We start from the raw sequence: 20,965 nt of genomic DNA, 5'->3' as shown, positions 1-20,965 counted from the left end.
GCTCAAATATCTGAGCTTTCTGATATCATACAGCTGATGTACAATATCAGTGCTGGTGAACTCACCATCTTCGGAGAAATTAGCCTCCTCGTTGGATATTATTGCAAGTTGTCTGGCCATTTGTCGCTCCTGTTTTCTACAAAATCAAAATAAATGTTGCATAAATCTGAAATGTGTTTGAAACTTAAAACAATATCCTACAAACTTTAACTGCTTAAATGCCATCTCTTATTATCTGTTATTATTTGTGAATTTAGCCTATTTAATCTGAGTATGTGGGTTTCTAATCTCTTTAGTGGACACATTTCTTCTATATAGGATTTCCAAATTATCCTGAGAATTCGGGGTTGGTAAATTTCCACTAAGGAGCTCTGGTGGTGTAGTGGTTAAACACTTGGCTACCAACCAAAAGGGCAGCGGTTCGAACCACCAGCCGCTCCACCGGAGAAAAGATGTGACCGTCTGCTTCCATAAAGATTACAGCCTTGGAAACCCTATGGGGCAGCTCTACTCTGTTCGACAGGGTCACTATGAGTTGCAATCTATTCAATGGCACACAGCAACAACAACAACAAATTTCTACTTGAGTGGTAAAGAATTTAACTGTGCCCTTAGCTTCTGGAGGTGATTTCTAAACCTTTGGAATGTCATGCCTAATAGGAGTGTCTTTGTTTACCTGGATAGTCTCACAGTGATTGAGGGTGGCAGGTAGTATTTAGGGTGGGGACTGACCACGCCAGAAAATCTAACTGTGGGATGTAGACTGGGGATTTTGAGCCATACCAGCAATCTGATTTAGGGCGGGGGCTTTGGGTCCCACGGCCTCAGTCAAGCTCTGAAGGGGCTGGAGATTAACATCATCCACAGGGGCTGTCAATCATGCTCACGTAATGAAGCCCCATTAAAACTCTGGACACCAAGGCTCAGGTGAGGTGCTGTACACACTGGTATCCTAAAAGTGACACTGTCCATTCCTGGTGGAGCAGGGGAGGACAGCGGAACCTCTGTGGTTGGTACCGTTCCTGGTCTTTGCCCTCTGAGCTTCTTCCTTTGGCTGACTTTATCTGTATCCTTTGCCTGTAATAAACTGTAGCCATGAGTATGACAGCTCTCAGTGAGTTCTGTGAGTCCTTCTCACAAGTTATCATATCTGAGGGTGGTTTGTGGAAGCCCCCAAACTTTCTATGGGTGTTGGAAATGAAAGTGGTCTTGTGTGGTGAACTGTGTCCCCTTTAATTGTACAGCTGGCTAACTTTCACACTACTTTAAATCAGCTTGTCTCCAGTTTCTGGACCTCATGATATCCACCAGGAATTGTGATAAATTTGCCTCACTGGGAATGCATCTCTGAAATTATATATTTTGTAGAAAAAAAAAAAAGGTTCACTTTACAAAATGTTTTCCAATTAAGTGGACCAATCTGAGTCTCAATAGCAAAGGCTCAGTGTTACCTCCGCAGGGCTTTTTCCTTTGCTTTGAGTCTATCGGCTTCACTGCCGTGGGCTGCATGAGGGTTAATACAGATTAACTCATCACCAGAGGTTTGGATTTTTTGTTCTTCCACGGAGATATATTCAACGAGATTTTGGAAATGAACACAGCAGGAGTCCTGAAAAACAAAAAGAGGTCTTTTTTTTTTTTTTTAAATCCTAGGTCAAGATGATTAGAGAAGAAAGAAAAACAAAACAAAAATGAAAATTGGTTAATGGAGTTTGGTTAATGGAGTTTGGATAAAAGTCTATCATAGTTTTTTTTTTGGTAACAACTTTATTGAGATATAATTCACATACAATTCACCCATTTACAGTGTACAATTCAATGGTTTTTAGTATAGTTAGAGAGTTGTGCCACCATGATCAGGTCTAGAAGGCTTCTATTAACCTAAAATGAAACTTTAGCAGGCATTTCCCACTGCCCCCTACTTCCAATCCCTGGCAATCCCTAATCTACTTTATTTCTATGGATTTGCCTATTTGGGACATTTCATATAAATGGAATCAAACAACATCTAGTCTTAGTGACTGCCTTCTTTAACAATGTTCTGAAGCTTCTTCCATGTGTTTTTATAGCCAAATAACATTCCAGCGTATGGACAGACTATATTTTGTTTATTCATTTATCAGCTGATGGACACGTGGGTTGTTTCCACTTTGGGGCTATTGTGAACATTCATGTGCAAGTGTGTGCACGGACATAGGTTTTCAGTTCTCTTGGGTATATACCTAGGAGTGGAATTCCATGTTAACTCTATGTTTAACCTTTTGAGGAACTCCCAGACTGGTTTCCAAAGTGTCCGCACCATTTTCTGTTCACTGCCAGCAGTGTCTGAGGGTCTAATTTTCCCACATCTTAGCCAACCCTTGTTACTGTCTGTCTGTCTTTTGGTTACAGCTATCCTAGTGGGTGTGAAGTGGTATTGCACTGTGGTCTGGTTTTACATTTCCCTCATGGCTAACATGTAACTCTAAGGTCCAGGAGAAAGTACTACGTGTTGTCTGTATGTGTACACATTTAAAAATAACATTTCCTCAGTAAACCTGCTTTAGAACTTACTCGTTTTGCTGGTTGAACGCTACTGTAGTCGGAGTAAAAATCCATACTGGAAAGAAACGTTCTTAGATCGCTCCCACAGTATTCACACTTAGGCAACAGCTCCTCCTCTTCTTCCTTTAAAGAGGGGGGAAATGAGGAAGTGCTGACAAGCAGGCCCAGATGCTCCAGCTGCAGCAGCAGGAGAGAGAGCTCTGGGCAGGGTCAACGAATATCTTGCGGTGGGGATTGCAAACCTGCTTGAGAATTCCTGTCAGACACCCCGGGAACCCCCAGAAATATGCAGTGGGAAACTTTCAGGGGCTGAGATCCTATACCAGAAGGCACCAGCAAGATTAATGTGACATCCCTCCTACTCACAGGCTGGCGAGGGTCGGGGAGGCTGAGGTGGCATTTTGAGGGCCTCTGTCTGGTGCAGCTCACTGGAGCAGAGCTGAGCCCATCAGGAGCTGGGCGGTCCTTGGGATGCCTCCCCCAGACATGTAGACAGTTACAGAAATCACTTCACTGTTGACATCAGAGTCCCTGGTGTGTGTGTGTATGGGGGGGGGGGTGGACAGGGGTACAGTGTGTAAACTAGATGAGAGAGACGAGGTAGCACACACCTGATTTTATGCAGACGGTCTGAGGTGTCTGAATAACATAAGGTCTTTCCTTTAAGAAGTGTCAGGAAAGAAAAAAAAACTGTGACATTACTGCCTAGGCCAGCATAGCGCTATCAACTTTCTAAAATAAATTAGAGTCCTATCTTGAGGGAAGACCCAGACTGGGGCTCTGAATTCTCCTGTCAGGAGAGCAAAGCTAGGGTAGCAAAGGGGAGAGACAGCGTGAGGGGCTCAGGTGACTCTGTGAGGGGCTAATGCGCTGGGGCCACGTTGCTGACCTGAGATCATGTCTGTGACTGCCGAGGGAGGCGGCTGGGGGCCAACAGCCGAGCCTCAGCACAGGCTTTCAGGGAGGGACTCAGGTCCTTGCAGATCACAGACACCATTGGGAATGTCATACATTTGCTATGAAAACCACCCTCTGGGACTGGCAGGGAGCCCTGATGGCACAGTGGTTAAGTGCTCGGCTGCTAATCCAAAGGTCAGCAGTTCTTAGTCCACCAGGCACTCCTTGGAAACCCTACAGGGCAGATCTACTCTGTTGGGAGTTCTACTCTGTTACTGTGAGTTGGAATTGACTCAGTGGCAATGGGTGTGTTTGTTTGTTTTTTTGGTCTGGGGCTGGCAAAATGGCCACCTACTGGGGCCAGAAAGGGACTGACAGTACAGCTGGGGATTCTCCGCCTCAGCGTGACACCCAATAGCTTCAGACCATCACAACTACCCAATACAAAGTGCTGCATGTCGCTGAAAGCAGGATGCTTGGGGAGTAAGCCTTACAATAGGAAATGGTGGTGAAAAACCTAAGATAGCTACCAAAAGATAGAGCAGGCAGAAAGAGAGCTTGGCAATGCCAGGTCACCCACAATCTGTTTCATACAGGAGATTCTGTGGTGAACTCCTCAGCCCGTGATCCCTGTACACCATTAAGGGTTGGGGTGAAGCAGGGTGGAGGTGCTTCAAAACCCAGGTGTAGGCTTGGGATCTGCATCTGCAAAGAACATGGCTGTAGACAAGGGCTGGGCAAGCTGCCCCTGGACTACACTACTGTCCACACCTGGTCTAGAGGGCCCAAAAGGTCTGCCTAGGAGCAGGAGAAACAAACCCTGTACAGGAGACAGTGCTAGTACAGCTCCCTGGAAGACAGGCCACAAGCTGTCTGCAGATTTTGGCTCATCTCTCGGAAAGAGGCCATAACTCCAGCTCAAGAAACTTCCCTTCATATAGACCTTTGTGGTTCAGAAAGGGAAGGTGAATGAAATGTCAGCCTGATGAGACTACGGGATGACCATGATGAAGTCTAGAAGCCCAGACAAATAAAAACAGTACATGCATATTGATATTACATTACGTGATTATCCAGTGTGCTGTCCTGTGGTATGGAGCCCTGGTGGTGGAGTGGGTGAGTACATGTTTGGAACCTACCAGCTGCTCTGTGGGAGAAGAATGTAGCAGTCTGCTTCCATGAAAGATTACAGCCTTGACACCCTTTGGGGAAGTTCTACTCTGTCCTACGGGGCCTAAGGGTTTTTGGATACCTATGGTTATAATCCCATTTCATAATGGGTTTCCTTTGCTAAGGTAATGAGACAGTGAGTGTAGGGTATGTCTTAAATCAATCTCTTTTGAGATATAAAAGAGATTAAACAAAGTGAGGAAACAGAGATGGGGTAAGAGAGGTGCCAACCCATATGAAGATCACCCAGGAGCAGAAGCTCAAAAGAAACAAGGATCTACTTCCAGAGCTAACAGGGAGAAAAAGCCTTCCCCTAGAGCTGGCACCCTGAATTCAGGCTTCTAGCCTCCTAAATATCTGTTTGTTAAAGCCACTTACTTGTGGTATTTCTGTTATAGCAGCACTAGATGACTAAGGCAGGTATGTTCACTATTTATTGTGCAAATCATCATGTGACTTTTTGTCCTTTATTATACTACTAATAAAAAAAAGAATATGAATTAAAATCACCTTGAATTTAATGTTTATATTGGAAATCTCTGGTTTGTATGTCAGAATGGATGGTGGTCCAATGCTGGGTAATGTTCTCAGAGAAGGCGCAAACAGTTTGATGAAGTCGTCCTTAAACTAAAAAAGAAAAATTGAAGATCAAATAAGCATTTTTAACATGAAAATAGTGCACTAATTGATATGAGAAATATTTCTTACCTCCAGCTCATATAAAATCTTTAATTTTGGATCTTCTGGGTTAATTACCCATTTTTCTGAAGAAAGAGATAGGTTTAAAAGGAAAGTTTAAAACTTTTCTGTAGTACGTTCCATTTCCTCTAGCTTGGAGGTTCTCATCTCCCCTCCTCCCTGCTTACACACACGCAGTTGAGATGCCCTGAAACCCTTCATTTTTACCACCTTCTTGCGTACATGCTTAAAAATAAACAAACCCACTGCCACTGAGTCAATTCCAACTCATAGCGGCCCTATAGGACATAGTAGAAGAACTGCCCCATAGGGCTTCCATGGAACAGCTGGTGGATTCGAACTACCAACCTTTTGGTTAGCAGCCATAGCTCTTAACTCCTGTGCCACCAGGGCTCCCATATATGCTTAGGGGAGTGCTTTTCTAAAGGGTGTGGGCATCGTCAAAGATAAGGATGGTTCCCTAATGGCAGTTTGCCTCTGCCAGCAAAAGGGGATGACTCCAAACATCTATTTACCTCTTAACTCAGAAGCCAGATTTTTAGGTTCAGCTTTCTTCGTCGATGGGGGTTGTTTTTTCTCCTCTGTTAAAAGAGTGCACATTTGTCGCCAATTGGGACAAAACAGAAAAGATGTTTAGTGTAAAAGAAAGTACGTCTCTTGGAAAAATAATACCACTTTTAGGCGTGTTTGTTTTATCTTTCAACTTTTTGTCTTTCCAAATGACATTTTATCAACAATAACGAACAAACAGAGGAAACTCACCACTCTAAAGTAGCACATGTATAAATGTTACCCTGTTCCTGTGTAGCCATAGAATAGTACGCGGACACATATTTTACTTGATTATAATCATGGCGTGCATACCCTTACGAGTTTTCTGCTTCTTTCAAGTATCCTTATGTCTATGTCATGTCTGTTACTCTGTATGGGGTTTCTCAGGGAGGAGGATATTGGGCAGAGGAGGGTTCCAGCACAAGGAGTAAATTAAACCACAGGATTACTGCTCCACCCTCCACAGATTCCACAACAGTACTGGAGATGGGGAAGAAGGCCATCAACAGCCCGGCAACTTTGAATAAATGTCTAGAAGGTAAAAAGAACAGAGGATTGATATGATGAAAAGCTAGTCAGAGCAATCTACAGCGAGACAGAGGCAAAAGAAGGGGGCTGCTGAGGTGGAAGTGCTCTATTTCCTTAGTAGATTCGGAGATGGCAAAGGCCGCTGTCAGGAAAGAAATGAGCTTCAGAAGCAGATCTTTGGGGTGGAGGGTGGCAATGCGTAGTATCTGCAAAACTTTTAAATATATTTCTAGGTGTTTTGTTCAATGGAAATTCCAGAACAGGCATAAAAACAAGAATGCACAAGGACTTTCATTAAAGCTTCATTTGTTATAGGGAAAAGCTCAAAAAGAAAACAAAGGCAAAAACTACCCTGCAATGTCTAGCGATCTGATTTATTACATAAGTCACCATAACATGAGGGAATACCAAAAAAACCAAACCCTCTGCCATCGAGTCGATTCCAACTCATAGTGACCCTATAGGGCAGAGTAGAACTGCCCCATTGAGTTTCTAAGGAGCGCCTGGCGGATTTGAACTGCTGACCTTTTGGTTAGCAGCTGTTGCACTTAACCACTACATCACCAGGGTTTCCTTTACTACACAGCCATTTAAAAGAATTAGATCAGTCTTCCCTGAGATGGAAAGATGTCCATGATAGACACTGTTAAGTGAAAAATTAAGGGAGAGAGAAAGCTGCCATTATTTGCAGGAAATGTAATTGTCTAGTAAACTCTCAAGTGACAAGCTGTTAAGACTAATAAGAAAGTTCTGCAAGGGGATCAGACGCAAGAGTGAGTATAGAAATCAACAGTTTTCCTGTACACCAACAATAACCTGTTAGAAAACATACTAGGAAAAAACGATTTCAATTGCCAAACCAAGAGACTATAAACTACCTACAAAGAATTTAATAAGAGCTACATAAGTCCTACCTGGGGGGAAAAAACAACTATGAAAGAGAATCTGGGAAAAAATGGAGAGGTACTCTACATTACTGCATAATAAGACTAAATATTAAAAATATGTCAATTATTCCTAAATTAATTTACATACCCAATATAATTCCAGTGGGATTTTTCAATGGGTTTTAGCAAGTTGATGCTAAAATGCTCCTGGAAGAGCAAATGCCCGAGAATAACAAGGAATATTTTGAAAGAGAACCAAAAGAGCCAGTGGTCATTGAGTCAGTTCTAACTGATGGCGACTCCGTATGTGTCAGAGTAGAACTGTGCATCACAGGGTTTTCAATGGCTGATTTTTTGGAAGTAGATTATCAGTTCGTTCTTCTAAGGCGCCCCGGGGTGGATTCAAACCTCTAACCCTTCAGTTAGTAGCCAAGCACATTAACTGTTTGCACCACCCACGGAAAGAGAATAAGGAGGGCAGTACTTGCTTTATCAGATAGTAAATATATGACAAAGCTATAGAAAATAAAACAATGTGGTATCGATGTAAGAAAATATAGTTCATGGAAAAAGAATATTCATAAATATACAAATATATATATTAGAATTTAGTACAGAATAAAGATATCATTTCAAAGCAGAGGGGAAGGATTAGACTATTTAATAAGTAGTATTGGGACAAAATTTAGAAAAAAATTAAATATGTTTTCAAGTCATTCACAAAGATGAATTCCATATTAATTAGGGAGCTAAATGTAAAAAAAAAAAAAAAACATAGAAGTATTAGAAGAAAACAAAGGAAAATATGTTTATGAAGCTTGAGTTGGCTGTTGATTTCCATACTTTGCTCTTGCAACTTGAGTTATATAAACCACAAAATTAAAAAAAAATCACAAAGATGATTTATTTACATAAAAATTTAAAATTACATATGACAAAAAAGTACCACAAACAAAGACAAAAGACAAACTGGGAGGAAAAAAATTGCAAAACATATAACACTCAAAGTATTACTATATGCGTAAAGTGCTAAGGAAAAAAAAAAAAAAGACGACCAATTGAAAAATGAGCAAAAGATATGAACACTTGTTTCTTTGCTTATTTCAAAGAAGAGAATATTCGAGTGGCTAAAAAAAATACCATATCCTGGTAATAAGAGACTTAACCTCACTAGTAAAGAGTACAAAATAAAATAATAATAAGATACAGTTTAATTTCCACATACTACACTGTCAAAAATTTTAAAAAGGGGCAATATCAAACACTTGGAAGGGTAGGAAAACAAGTGGTCTCACAATTCTTCTGATGGAAGCATACACTGGGTCAGCTCTTTAGGAAGGCCATGATTAATATGTCTGCCCTTCCACCCGACAATACCACTTCCTGGCATCTAATTTAGAGAAATACATGGATGTGTACGTGAAGAGAAGGATGTTCCCCGTATCACTGTGGAAGTGAAAATCTGGGAACAACTTTATCACACATCAATTGGGGAGTCTTAAACAATTGCACATCCATACTATTTCTGAAAATGATCAAAAAGAATGAGGAAGATCTGTATTTCCTGACCTGCAAACACTTCCAAGGCATATTAAGTGAAAAAGCAGGTATGACAACATTTTAGTGTGACAACCATTAGAAAATGACAACAAACAAAAAATTGTGGTGTTATTGAAAAATACTGAATATACCATGGACAGCCGAAAGAACAAACAAATCCATCTTGGAAGCACAACCAGAATGCTCCTTCGAAGCAAGGATGGCCAGACTTCATCTTACATACTTTGGACACATAGTTAGAAAAGAGCAGTTCCTGAAGAAGGACATCACACTTGGTAAATAGAGGGTCAATGAAAAAGAGGAAGACCCTCAATGAGGTGGATTGACACAGTGGCTGCAACAATGGGCTCAAGCTTAACAACAATTGTGAGGATGGCGCAGGACCACGCAGTGTTTTGTTCTGTTGTACATGGGGTCATGCCTTAACGGCACCTAGCAACAACAATACCGTCTATATTTCCACTTATATGGATGTAAATCTTAGAAAAAGGTCTGGGAACATCCCGACCAATGTGACAATAGTGGCGTTCTCTGAAATTGGGGGTAATGGCCAAAAGAAACCAATATTTCATTTGTATTGTTTGATTTTTTTAAGAATATGACTCTTCATGTAGTAGTTATACTGTTAAAAACTTAGCAATAAAATGGGAGTGTGAGGTTTGGGCCCATTTTTATTCTACACTTAGTTAACTTCAATTTCCCTTCTCCCACACTCCCTCGAATCCACTCCAATCAGGTTTTCATCTTCACAATTACACTAAAACTGGTCCTACCATTGTTACCACGCCAGGTCTAGTAGTTGATCTTCCGTCCTCATCTTCCTTGACCTCTAAGTAGCATTTGATCTCGTCGATTGTTCCTTCTTCCTTAAGACATTTTTTCCTTGGCATCTAGGACACTTGTTTTTCTTCCACCTCATTGGCCACTTTTTCTTAGTCTCCTTTGTTTCACCTCTTCATCTCCCCAACTTCTTAACAATGAGTGCCCCAGGGCTCAATACTTGCCGCCCCCCCCCCCCACCCCCCGGTGGCCATGCCCACTTACAATCTTAGCAGACCAGCAGCCATTAAAACATGAATTAGATTGTGTCATTGCTCTGCTGGACACCTTCCAGTGACTTCCTACTCACAGTGAAAAAGATCTAGTCCTCATTATGTCTCCAACCTCACCCCCTAGGATTCTCCTCCCAGCTTACACTAGTGCCACACGGGTCTCCTTCAAGTTCTGGAAGGAGGCATTGCTGTTTCCTCCAACTGCAACACTGTTCCCACCCACAGAGAGTCTCATGGCTCACTCTCTCACCTCCTTCAGCTCTTTGATCAAATATCTCAGCTTCTCAATGAAGCTTTCCCTGAGCACCTTGTGTAAACTGGCAGCCCACCCACCCTGACACTCCCCACCCTCTTCTGTCATGAATTGAATTGTGTCCTCTAAAAAGATATGTTGAAATCCCAACCTCTGTACCAGTGAATTTAACTTTGTTTGGAAATAAGGTTGTCTAGTTATCTGCTGCTGTAACAGAAATACCACACGTGGATGGCTTTAACAAACAGAAATTTATTCTCTCATAGTCTAGGAAGCTAGAAGTCCGAATTCAGGGCGGCGGCTCCAGGGGAAGGCTTTCTGTCTCTGTTGGCTCTGGGGGAAGGTCCTTGTCATCAATCTTCCGTGGTCGAGGAGCTTCTCAGTGCAGGGACCCCAGGTCCAGAGGACACGCTCTGCTCCCAGCTCTGCTTTCTTGGTGGTAGGAGGTGCCCCTGGTCTCTCTGCTCAAGTCTCTCTTTTATATCTCGGAAGAGGTTGACTCAAGATACAACCTAATCTTGTGGATTGAATCCTGCCTCATTAACATCATAAACCAAACCAAACCCATTGCCATCCAGTCGATTCCAACTCAAAGCGGCCCTACAGAACAGAGCAGAACTGCCCCAAAGAGTTTCATAGGAGTGCCTGGTAGATTCACACTGCCCACCTCTTGGTTGGCAGCACAGCACTTAACCACTATGCCAGCAGGGTTTCCAATTAACATCACAGAGGTTACGATTTACAACACACAGGAAAATCACTTCGGATGACATTTACAACACACAGGAAAATCACATCGGATGACAAAATAGTGGATAGCCACAAAATACTGGGAGTCATGGCCTAGTCAAGTTGACATACGTTTTTGGGGGACACAATTCAATCCATAACAAGGGTCTTTGAAGATATCAGTGAAGTTAACATGAGGTCACGCTGGAGTATGGTGGGTTCTAGCCCAATACGAATGACTCTTTATAAAAGAGACGAGACAGAGACAGAGGAAAGACAGCTGCAGGAGGCTGCACCTGCATGCTGGGGAATGCCTGGGCCATCAGAGGCTTCGGGAGGCAAGAAAGGGTCTTCCCCTAGAGTCTCTGGAGAGAAGAAGGCCCTGTGGACATCCTGAATTTGGACTACCAGCCTCCAAAACTGTAAGACAATAAATTTCTGTTCTTGTAGGCCACTCAGTTTGTGGTATTTTGTCATAGCAAACCTAGGAAACTAATACACCCTCCCTGCTTTATTTTCTCCTTAGCACTTATGCCATCTAACATATTATGTATTCATGAATTTATTTTGTATATTATTTCTCTCCCTCCTCCTGATACGTTAACGTAAGATCATCAAGACAGAGATTTTGTCTGTTTTGTTCACTGCTATTTCCCTAGAACAGGGCTTGGCCTATGACAGGTGCTTGGCATATGGTAGGGCTCAATAAGTATTTCATGAATAAGTGACATAACATAAAATTTAAATATAAACATCTGAAAGGAAAAGCTACGCATAATGATCACCTCTGAGAATTACACTGGGATGCTTCAATTTCTATTTTTACATTATATATTCCTTAATGGCTTGACTTTTTAAAAAACACTGCCCATATGTTAATTCTATACTAAAAAAGACAAAGATACGTGTCAAAAATAAAATGGCAGATTGCTTTTTTTATTTGCTAAAATTTATTTTTTTTTTAGATTATTTCTTGATGTGAACAAAGTGCTACCATTTATTGAACACTAAGTGCCAGGGGAGTTTAAATATTTCATCTCATTTTGATTCTCGTATCAGTCTTGGGATGGAAGTATTATTACCAACAGATGAAGGAGCTATGACTTGATAAGGTTAAGTAACTCATCCTTCCTTACAGTGTTCAAACCCAGCTCCACTGGCCTTCTTTTCAATATGCAATCCCACCTCCCAGCAAAAGCTAAGAACTCAAAGGACTCACTCGGGTGATACTTTTGATCGGACAAATCTTGAAGCCAACTTTCTTCTGTTTGTACTGATGCTGGAATTCCTGGAAACAAGCTTTGATAGAGCATCCTGAAATTTAGAAAAGACGTTGGTTTTGAGCTCTGGTGGCTTAGTGGTTAAGAGCTCAGCTACAAACCAAAAGGTCAGCAGTTTGAATCCAGCAGCTGCTCCTTGGAAACCCTATGGGGCAGTTCTACTCTGTCCTATAGGGTCACTACCAGTTGAAATTGACTCGATGGCAACAGGTTTAGTTTTATGGTTTTTATACAGCTGTTAGTAGATTTTCTAAATATAGTACATTTAACAAATAGCATTTGTGCATAGAAGATCTTGACTCTATTTTCTTTGAAATCTTTCTCCCATTCTTATCTCTTCAGTAGAGTTAGGTCAGGCACAATGCCTTTGTATCAAATCTGCTCTTTGGAAAGTATTATTTCCTATATCTCTGAGGCTCCCAATACCAGGTTATTTTCCTCAGGGAGTAAATTACTACCCCTCTATCTGTGCATAAATGGAAACCCTGGTGGTGCAGTGGTTAAATGCTATGGCTGCTAATCAAAGGGTCAGCAGTTCGAATCTGCCAGGCGCTCCTTGGAAACTCTATGGGGCAGTTCTACTCTGTCCTGTAGGGTCGCTATGAGTCGGAATCAACTCGACGGCACTGGGTTTGGTTTGGTTTTGGTTATCTGTGCATGTGTGTTGGTGGTGGGGCTGGTAGTAGTAGGTGTATGTGTTTAAACATTGACTTAAATTTAAATTAGGTCATATTATTCATTTTCAATAGCTTAAAGAGATCAAACTCTTTTTAAAAGGCTGAAGTTAATTAAAAACAAAACACGTTGCCATACAGTTGATTCCTACTCATGGCGACCCTACAGGACAGAGTAGAGCTGTCCCAGAGCGTTTCCAGGGAACCGCTGATGGATTCAAACTGCTGACCTTTTGGTTCGCAGCTGAGCTCTTATCCACTGTGCCACCAGGGCTCCCAAGTTCATTAAGTATATTGTAATCAAATCATCTATATTCTTTCTACAAGTAGTTTAATCAGTTATTTATTATTGACAAGGTAGGAAGGCAGGAATTTATTGATTTTGCTAGTTAAAATAACTGTTACTGGTAACAAGTAAACAATAGCTCTTGCTTCTCAAATTTCTTTGCTTCTTTCAATTTCTTTTTTTTTTTTGTAATAATTTGCTGGATCTTCCAAAATTATCAAGCAATATTTTTCTAAACAATTTAGTCAGTTTTCAAATTGTCACTTTTTCACCCTTCTCAATTCTCTTATGCCTCTGCCTTCCTTTTTGATGCTTGGCTCCTCGGCACATGGCTTGAGTGGAATTTTTTTTTTAATTCTGAAATTACTGTGTGCTCTAATAGGCAAAGAACTCTGCTGAGGCCACCTGTGCAAGTCTCTGAGCGAAGTCTGTTTATCTAACCTGCCGGAGGAACAAGTTGTAAGGACCAAGAATAAAGGAACATTAAGGACAAATCTTTAGATCATATTGAGTGTTTTGTCGAATTCAATGGTTAACAAAAATCAATACATTATTCGCCCAATGTCTCTTTGCCTTTCTTAAGCCAACACCAAAGATTGCTTCAGAAATTCTGTGTAAAGGTGGCAGACATCAGAGGGTAACAACATTAACATTTACGAAGAACTTTCTACCTGGTAGTATATACATAATAGCTGCTTTATTCGCTTTATTTCATTTTATCTTTACAAAAATCATTCACGGTAGGTACCACTATTGCCCTTTTACAGATGAGGAAACTGAGGTTCATGGAGTTTAGGGGATCTCTCAAGAATCAAATGCCGCAAAGGCAGACTTGAGCCCAGACGTGTCTGGCTTCAAAACCTTTGTTTTTTCACATTCTTTTGGGTCCTAAAGTTTGCCCCATTTTTAATCAAAATACGAATAAGGCAATTAAAAGTAGAAGTTGAGCCAATATTGGTTGCATTTTTGTGAATTTTAGGACAGATTTCTTTAAAAACACGAGCTCATGAAATTCACGAGAGAATGTTTTAAGATATAAAAGAAGCACCTTCTTAGGAAGATTTATGAGGAAAATTAAGAACTTGAGCTAGGAAAGTGACGTTCCCACGCATTTGAGACATATAACTAGAATTCTAGATCAAGATGGTGGCTGAGCACACACTTCTCCTTCCCTTCCTTTCCAAGATCTTACTGAAATAACAGACACTTAAAAAAAAAGCCCTGGAAAATAAGTAGAGTGCCATCAGTAGACAAGCAAAATTGATAACCACTATGCCACCAGGGTTTCCGGAGACATCCTTAAAAGAAAGAAAATAGGTGATGGTTTTAGGTTTCAGGAAAACTAGAGCCGAGAACACCACAGCTCAAGACAAGAGATGTGAGTAAGGCTCTTCCAAAGGCAACTTCTGAGAACTTAGGTCAGACTCAACCAAACACAGAGAAGGAGGAGCTGGGGCAATCATCGGTGGAGTTCAAGGACTGAACTTGGAACAGCTGCCCAGTCCGACCCTTTCCCCTCCCCTTCCCCTTCCCCTTCCCCTTATACAGGGCAGTTGGCAGCAGTTGTTCCTGTTTCTGGATGAAGCCCAAAGAATTCTCTTGTGGAAACTGAGTGTAACCTGCACTATTGAGGCCTGATGCAGAAGACAGCAGAGTCTGAGGTTTACTCAGGACATGCCCAACAGGCTTGGGTGAGAAAAGAGGAAGGAGCACTGTGCCCAGGAATGAAATGTATAAAGAACTCCATCCACACAGTAAACGTCCTTATCCTAACTCTAGTAACAGTGGGCTCCCTTGTTTGCTCCCTGCCCGGACACTCCATAGGGAGGCCACCGACCTACACGGGGCTCAGAGTCAGCCCTCCCATGTAAGCTCTGTTACGAAATAGAACTATCAGCTGCAGAAAGATTTCATTCTAGCAACCTACCAGTCATTTATTTACAAATACAAATGGATAACCACAGATTACCAGTCACTTGAGGCCAATCAACTGCATGAAGGAGAAGGACCAAGATGAACAGAAAGAACAGCTGACATGAAAGAAAAAAAAACACAGAGAACTTAATGGAGAACTTAAACATATTATAACTAGTGTCCTCAGAGGCTTAGAAACAATTTTTAGTGACTGTTTATGGCCATGGGAAGTTTGGCAACCATTATGGGTGGCTGTTGTACCACATGACTAATACAGCTGATAGCACTGAATTGTGCTGAACTAGTAAATGTGTGTCATATATATATTTACAAAAATAATTTTAAAAACTATTTTGTATAACAACAATCACAGAACAAGAACTGGGTTCTTGGAAATTACAAATATGAACCACAAAATAAAAAATTCTGTACAAAGGCTGTATGGTAGCATACAAACACCAAAGATGTGGAAGGTATTGAAAAGTTATGAAAGTTGGAGAATCTACTCAAGAGATCCAACGTCCATCCAGCAGGAGCTTCAGCAGGAGAGAACAGAGAATGAAGGGATAGGAAATAGTCAAACATCAGAAAAGTTTGAAAATGAACCCGAACAGCCATACTGGGTATGAGGAGGTAACGAAGCAATGTCTTCCGAGCTGTGAGGGACAATAATTTTCAACCTATTCTTTTATACCGAGTTCTGTTATTCATCAAGTATAAGGGCAAGAGGAAGAAATTTTCAGACCGACAAGAACTCAGAAATTTGACTACCCGTAAGCCCTATATGAAAAAGGAAAAGGAATAAAAGATACGGGAATCAAGAAAGTATAGTTGTTGAGCCCAACCCAGAAAAACTGAAGATAAGTAAAAACAACTGAGAGTTGAAAAGTTCACCTTCCAGGAGCCAAGTTTTACAGACAGAGGATTATATTTTCCTGTCCATGGGTACAATCACATTGTTGGGTTTTCTGGTAAATAGTAATTAGCATGATTTATGTACCGTTTATTGGTTTTCTAGTTTTAGCATGAACCAGTACCCAAAGTATCAAGACTTATTTATAGTTACAAAACATAATAAAATATAATAAAACTTGGCAAAGGAATTTAACTTTAGCTATGTATGTATGTCTTAAAAGATAAAAAACCAAACCTGTTGTTCTCGAGTTGATTCCAATTCATAGTGACCCTATAGGACAAAGTAGAACTGTCCCATAGGGTTTTCAAGGAGCCGCTAGTGGATTCGAACTGCTGACCTTTTGTTTAGCAGCCAAGTTCTTAACCACTGTGCACCAGGGCTCTGAATGTATGCCTATTTTAATATAATTCATGATTATATCATTTATAGGATTTGTTGTTAACTGGGAGAGCAGAGGGTGAGAGGAGAGATGGAAGCAGAAGTGCGTTAATGTGTTAACTTTGCGCAATAGTTGGCACTCACTAAAACTGGTAAGTCGAGAAGTAGAGATTTAAATATTGCAAAGCCCTAAAGGTTAGAAAAACGAAAAATAACATAACTACTAAAAATGGGGAGGAGGGAGGCAATATGAGTAATATTTCTCATTTTTGATGGTGGGAGTAAACAGTTAAATCAAAAACTGATAAATCAAGAAATGAAAATAAGTTCCTTTAAAATGATAACAAAACAAAACTGAAAGTGTTAATAATATGTTAACTCTGGCAAGTGGGGGTGGAGATGAGGAAGGAGGTTAGAGATTTTCAATGCTATATCTTTGTACACTTTAATTTTTTAATCATGTGCATGTATTATTTTTCATCAAAAAGTTGAATTGAAAGGATAAATAACACCTAAGTGGGATAGAACAATTCTCCTTATGTTTAAGAACTTAAAAGTTGCTCATAAAGGCAAAGCTGATGTGAACAGTAATTCAAGACTGTGGACTCAGGTTTGGTGTGAAATTTCAAAGATTCGTAAAGAAGTTCCAAAAGCTATTTCTCTGGTATCTTCCTATTATAAAGGACCTGAAGACTAATAACCGTGCGATAACAAGAAAAAAAAAAAAAAAGACCACGATTTCCAGTATCTGTCACAAAAGGTGTCCGTGATTACTCTCAAATTTAGCCAACAGAGACCTATGTCCTAAACTTTTGTAGCATTTACTGTTGTGAACATATATGTATTATTTCATATTATATTGACACATGGACATATCATCTCTCAAAACAAACCATTTGCTGGTGACCCCATGTATATCAGAGTAGTATTGTGTTCCACAGGGTTTCCACTGGCTGATTTTTCCAAAGTAGATAGCCAGGCCTTTCTTCCAAGGCACCTCCAGGTGGACTTGACTCATCATCGTTCCTTTCGGTTAGCAGCCATGCACATTAACCGTTTGTACCATCCAGGTACTCCTTTCTTGTCATCTCTACAGCTAGGTAATAAGCTGGAGGTAGGCAAGGGCCTTGTCTTTATCGATTCCAACTCATAGAGACCCTGTAGGACACAGCAGAACTGCCCCATAGGGTTTTCAAGTGCACCTGGTAGATTTGAACTGCCGACCTTTTGGTTAGCAGCCGTAGCACTTAACCACCTCACCACAAGGGTTTCCGTCTAACACACAGTGTGGGTTTAAAAAAATCTTTTTGAACAAATCAGTTGTAAATGGCCTGGCTATTTCACTCTACTCCCTGACATGTTTATTCAAAAGGTAAACATTACCAACCTCCAAAATTAATATGAAAACTAAAAATGCATTTTCTTACCTTTCAAAATTCATCTCGGGCATGTCTTTCTTAAATGACTGAAATATTTTAGGAAAACCTGTTGAATGAAATATTAAAAAATATAGTCACTCCCTTTAAATCACTGGTCCTCAAACGGTGAATTTTTTTTCTCCAGGGGACATTTGTCAATGTCTAGACAGACATATTTTTTGATTACCACAAAGTATGTGCGTACTAGGTGATGGTGTTGCTACTGGCGTAGCTAGGGATAGAGACCACAGACGTTCCTAAAATTTTATAATACACAGGACAGCCTCCCACAACAAAGAATTATCCAACCCAAAATGTCAGTAGTGTGAGGGTGGGAAACCTACTCTAAATATTGGCTCTGCCTCTCTTTCTAAGGAAGTGGGGGGAGTGATTTCAATACCCACAGCTGTCCTGTCCATTCTGACTCATAGCGACCCTACAAGACAGAGAAGAACTGCCCCACAGGATTTACAAGACTAAATCTTTAGGAAGTGGACTGCCGTATCTTTCTCCCACGGAGGGGGGCTGGTGGATTCCAACTGCTGACCTTTTGGTTAACAGCCCACTTAAGCATTGTGCCACCAGGGCTCCTTAGTTTCAGTACAGGAAGTTAAATACAAAAGTGAGTTGCGTTTTTTGCAGGACAATGTTTTTAGCAGCACAGCACCTTCTCAGGAGTGACATGTGCTACTGTGTGTGTTTATGTGAAAGAAACTTAGCTGTGTGAACACACAGAAGGCTCATAATAAAAAGGAGCATGCCGTACAGCACGAAATTTCCAGTTTTACAGAGCGTTTCACCTGTACCCTGAGTTGTGAATCATCACAAGCTCGTGAAGATTTCAGTGCCTCTGACATATGAGGCTGAGGGTGATGAAAGTCCTGAGCTCCCGTAAGGGGTGTGTGTGTATGCTGGTACATATATTTAGAAACCAGAGAAGGCTCTGGGATCTATGGGCAGTACGTGTGTGTATGTGTGTTTGTGTCTGGTTGTGTGTATGTGTGTCATGGTACACATATTTAGAAACCAGAGAAGGCTCTGGGATCTGTGGGCAGCCTGTGTGTGTATGTGTGTGAGAGTGAGTGTGTGGTGTGTAGTGGTACACATATTTAGAAACGAGAGAAGGCTCTGGGGTCAGAGAGCAGCCCGTGTGTGTGGGTGTGTGTGTGGGTTTGAGTGTGTGCTGTGTGGTGGTACACATATTTGGAAACCAGAGAAGGTGCTGGGGTCTGAAAGTGGTGTGTGTGTGTGTGTGTGTGTGTGTGTGTGTGTGTGTGTGTGTGTGTGTATGGTGTGTGGTGGTACATATATTTAAAAGCCAGAGAAGGCTCTGGGGTCTGAAAGTGCCCTCTGTGTGCGTGTGGTGGTACACATATTTGGAAACCAGAGAAGGTGCTGGGGTCTGAAAGTGGCACGTGTGTGTGTGTGTGTGTGTGTGTGTGTGTATGGTGTGTGGTGGTACATATATTTAAAAGCCAGAGAAAGCTCTGGGGTCTGAAAGTGGCCTCTGTGTGCTGTGTGGTGGTACACATATTTGGAAACCAGAGAAGGTGCTGGGGTCTGAAAGTGGCCTCTGTGTGCTGTGTGGTGGTACACATATTTGGAAACCAGAGAAGGTGCTGGGGTCTGAAAGTGGCACGTGTGTGTGTGTGTGTGTGCGTGTATGGTGTGTGGTGGTACATATATTTAAAAGCCAGAGAAGGCTCTGGGGTCCGAGAGCAGCCCGTGTGTGTGGGTGTGAGTGTGTGCTGTGTGGTGGTACACATATTTGGAAACCAGAGAAGGTGCTGGGGTCTGAAAGTGGCACGTGTGTGTGTGCGTGTGCGTGTATGGTGTGTGGTGGTACATATATTTAAAAGCCAGAGAAGGCTCTGGGGTCCGAGAGCAGCCCGTGTGTGTGGGTGTGAGTGTGTGCTGTGTGGTGGTACACATATTTGGAAACCAGAGAAGGTGCTGGGGTCTGAGAGCGGCCTGTGTGTGTGTTTGGTTGTGTGTGTGGTGTGTGGTGGTACATATACTTGGAAACCAGAGAAGCCTCTGGGATCTCAGGGCGGCCGGTGGGCGGCCCGTACTTCTCTGGGAGGAGACGGTGGAGGACGGCCTGGAGCTTGGCGAGCTTGGCGTGGGGTCCCACGTCTCGCTCTGGCTCGACCTGCTGAAAGGTGGCGTCGGGCTCAGGCTGGGGCTGACGACGCTGGTCAGGCGGGGCAAGAAGACAGGGGACTCTTCTTCACTGTCGTCCTCCAAGGCCATGAGCTTCAAGAGGTAATCCAAGTCGAACGCGTCGGGCTCCTCCTTTTTCCCCGCCTCCTCCTTTGCTTCCTCCTTTCCCTCCTCTTCCTCCACGATCTCCTCCTCCTCCTCCACGATCTCTTCCTCCTCCTCCACCTCGGCCTTCTCGGCCTCCATCTCCTCCTCCTTCGCCTCCTCCTGGTCCTCGTCCTTCGCCTCCTCCTGGTCCTCGTCCTTCGCCTCCTCCTGGTCCTCGTCCTTCGCCTCCTCCTGGTCCTCGTCCTTCCCCACGGGCTCTGTGGAGCTGCGACGCGGGCTCATGTTGGCCATGGCGAGGGAGAAGCGGGGTCACAGGTAGCGCGGCGGCGGTCGGTCTCGGCCTGGGGCCTCGCGCGGCTGTTGTGCGTCCGTCTCCCGGGCAACGGCCTGCGGGCGGCGCCAAACGTGGGATTCGAACCTGGCGGTGGAGGGAGCTGCTAAGAGGAGTGGGGCCACTGCAGGCTTCCTTCTGTCCCTGCTCTAGGGGTCTCAGCGGCGAATTATTTCCCTTGCTTCTCAGCTTATTGGGATCCTGTCTAATTTTTTTTTTGAGGGAGGGGCGCTAGCTTCTTGCAGTGGACACCTTACATAATGCCTCTTGGTATTGTGGGTGCAGGAGTGCGGTTTGTATTCAGTAGATAGTTGCTTGATAAAGCTTCCAATAAAACTTTATTTACCAAAACAGGCTGCTGGCCCGGCCATAGCTTGCTGATTGGCTTTTTAAAAATACTGCATTAAAGGTTATTTATTTTAAATAGTTCTTTTTTTTTTTTTTTTTTGGTGTCCCTTAAATTTCCCTCCTAAGAGGATTGCCTCACCCTAGTCCCAGTCTTTCTTCCATCCATCCATCCTGGAGGTGAAAAAGGGCTGAGGCATGTGGCCACCTAGGTACCCTTTGAATCTTTCTGGAGGCTTTGTTTCCAGCTTCTTGTACTTACATTTTTGTAAAATATTTTT

The 20,965-nt window shown here is 42.3% G+C and overlaps 1 protein-coding gene across 1 annotated transcript in view; it reads right to left on the bottom strand.

Moving 5' to 3' along the window:
* ERICH6 (glutamate rich 6) overlaps positions 1 to 20,299 on the bottom strand; it is a 47,701-nt gene extending 27,402 nt beyond the window's left edge. The window contains exons 1-11 of the mRNA XM_049867095.1: positions 19,810 to 20,299; positions 17,747 to 17,804; positions 12,091 to 12,185; positions 9,752 to 9,768; positions 5,826 to 5,862; positions 5,320 to 5,375; positions 5,122 to 5,238; positions 2,577 to 2,667; positions 2,457 to 2,464; positions 1,452 to 1,609; positions 66 to 136 (exon numbers count right to left, since the gene is read on the bottom strand). Coding sequence (XP_049723052.1) covers positions 66 to 136; positions 1,452 to 1,609; positions 2,457 to 2,464; positions 2,577 to 2,667; positions 5,122 to 5,238; positions 5,320 to 5,375; positions 5,826 to 5,862; positions 9,752 to 9,768; positions 12,091 to 12,185; positions 17,747 to 17,804; positions 19,810 to 20,299 — 1,198 coding nt within the window. The remainder of the gene's footprint in view (positions 1 to 65; positions 137 to 1,451; positions 1,610 to 2,456; positions 2,465 to 2,576; positions 2,668 to 5,121; positions 5,239 to 5,319; positions 5,376 to 5,825; positions 5,863 to 9,751; positions 9,769 to 12,090; positions 12,186 to 17,746; positions 17,805 to 19,809) is intronic.
* Between the last annotated feature and the right edge of the window lie 666 nt (positions 20,300 to 20,965).

This window comes from Elephas maximus, chromosome 23 (genome assembly GCF_024166365.1).
Source record: "Elephas maximus indicus isolate mEleMax1 chromosome 23, mEleMax1 primary haplotype, whole genome shotgun sequence".
NCBI classification, from domain to species: domain Eukaryota; kingdom Metazoa; phylum Chordata; class Mammalia; order Proboscidea; family Elephantidae; genus Elephas; species Elephas maximus.
The sequence above is the reverse complement of the archived record's forward strand: the minus strand, read 5'-3'. Positions and strand labels throughout refer to the sequence as shown.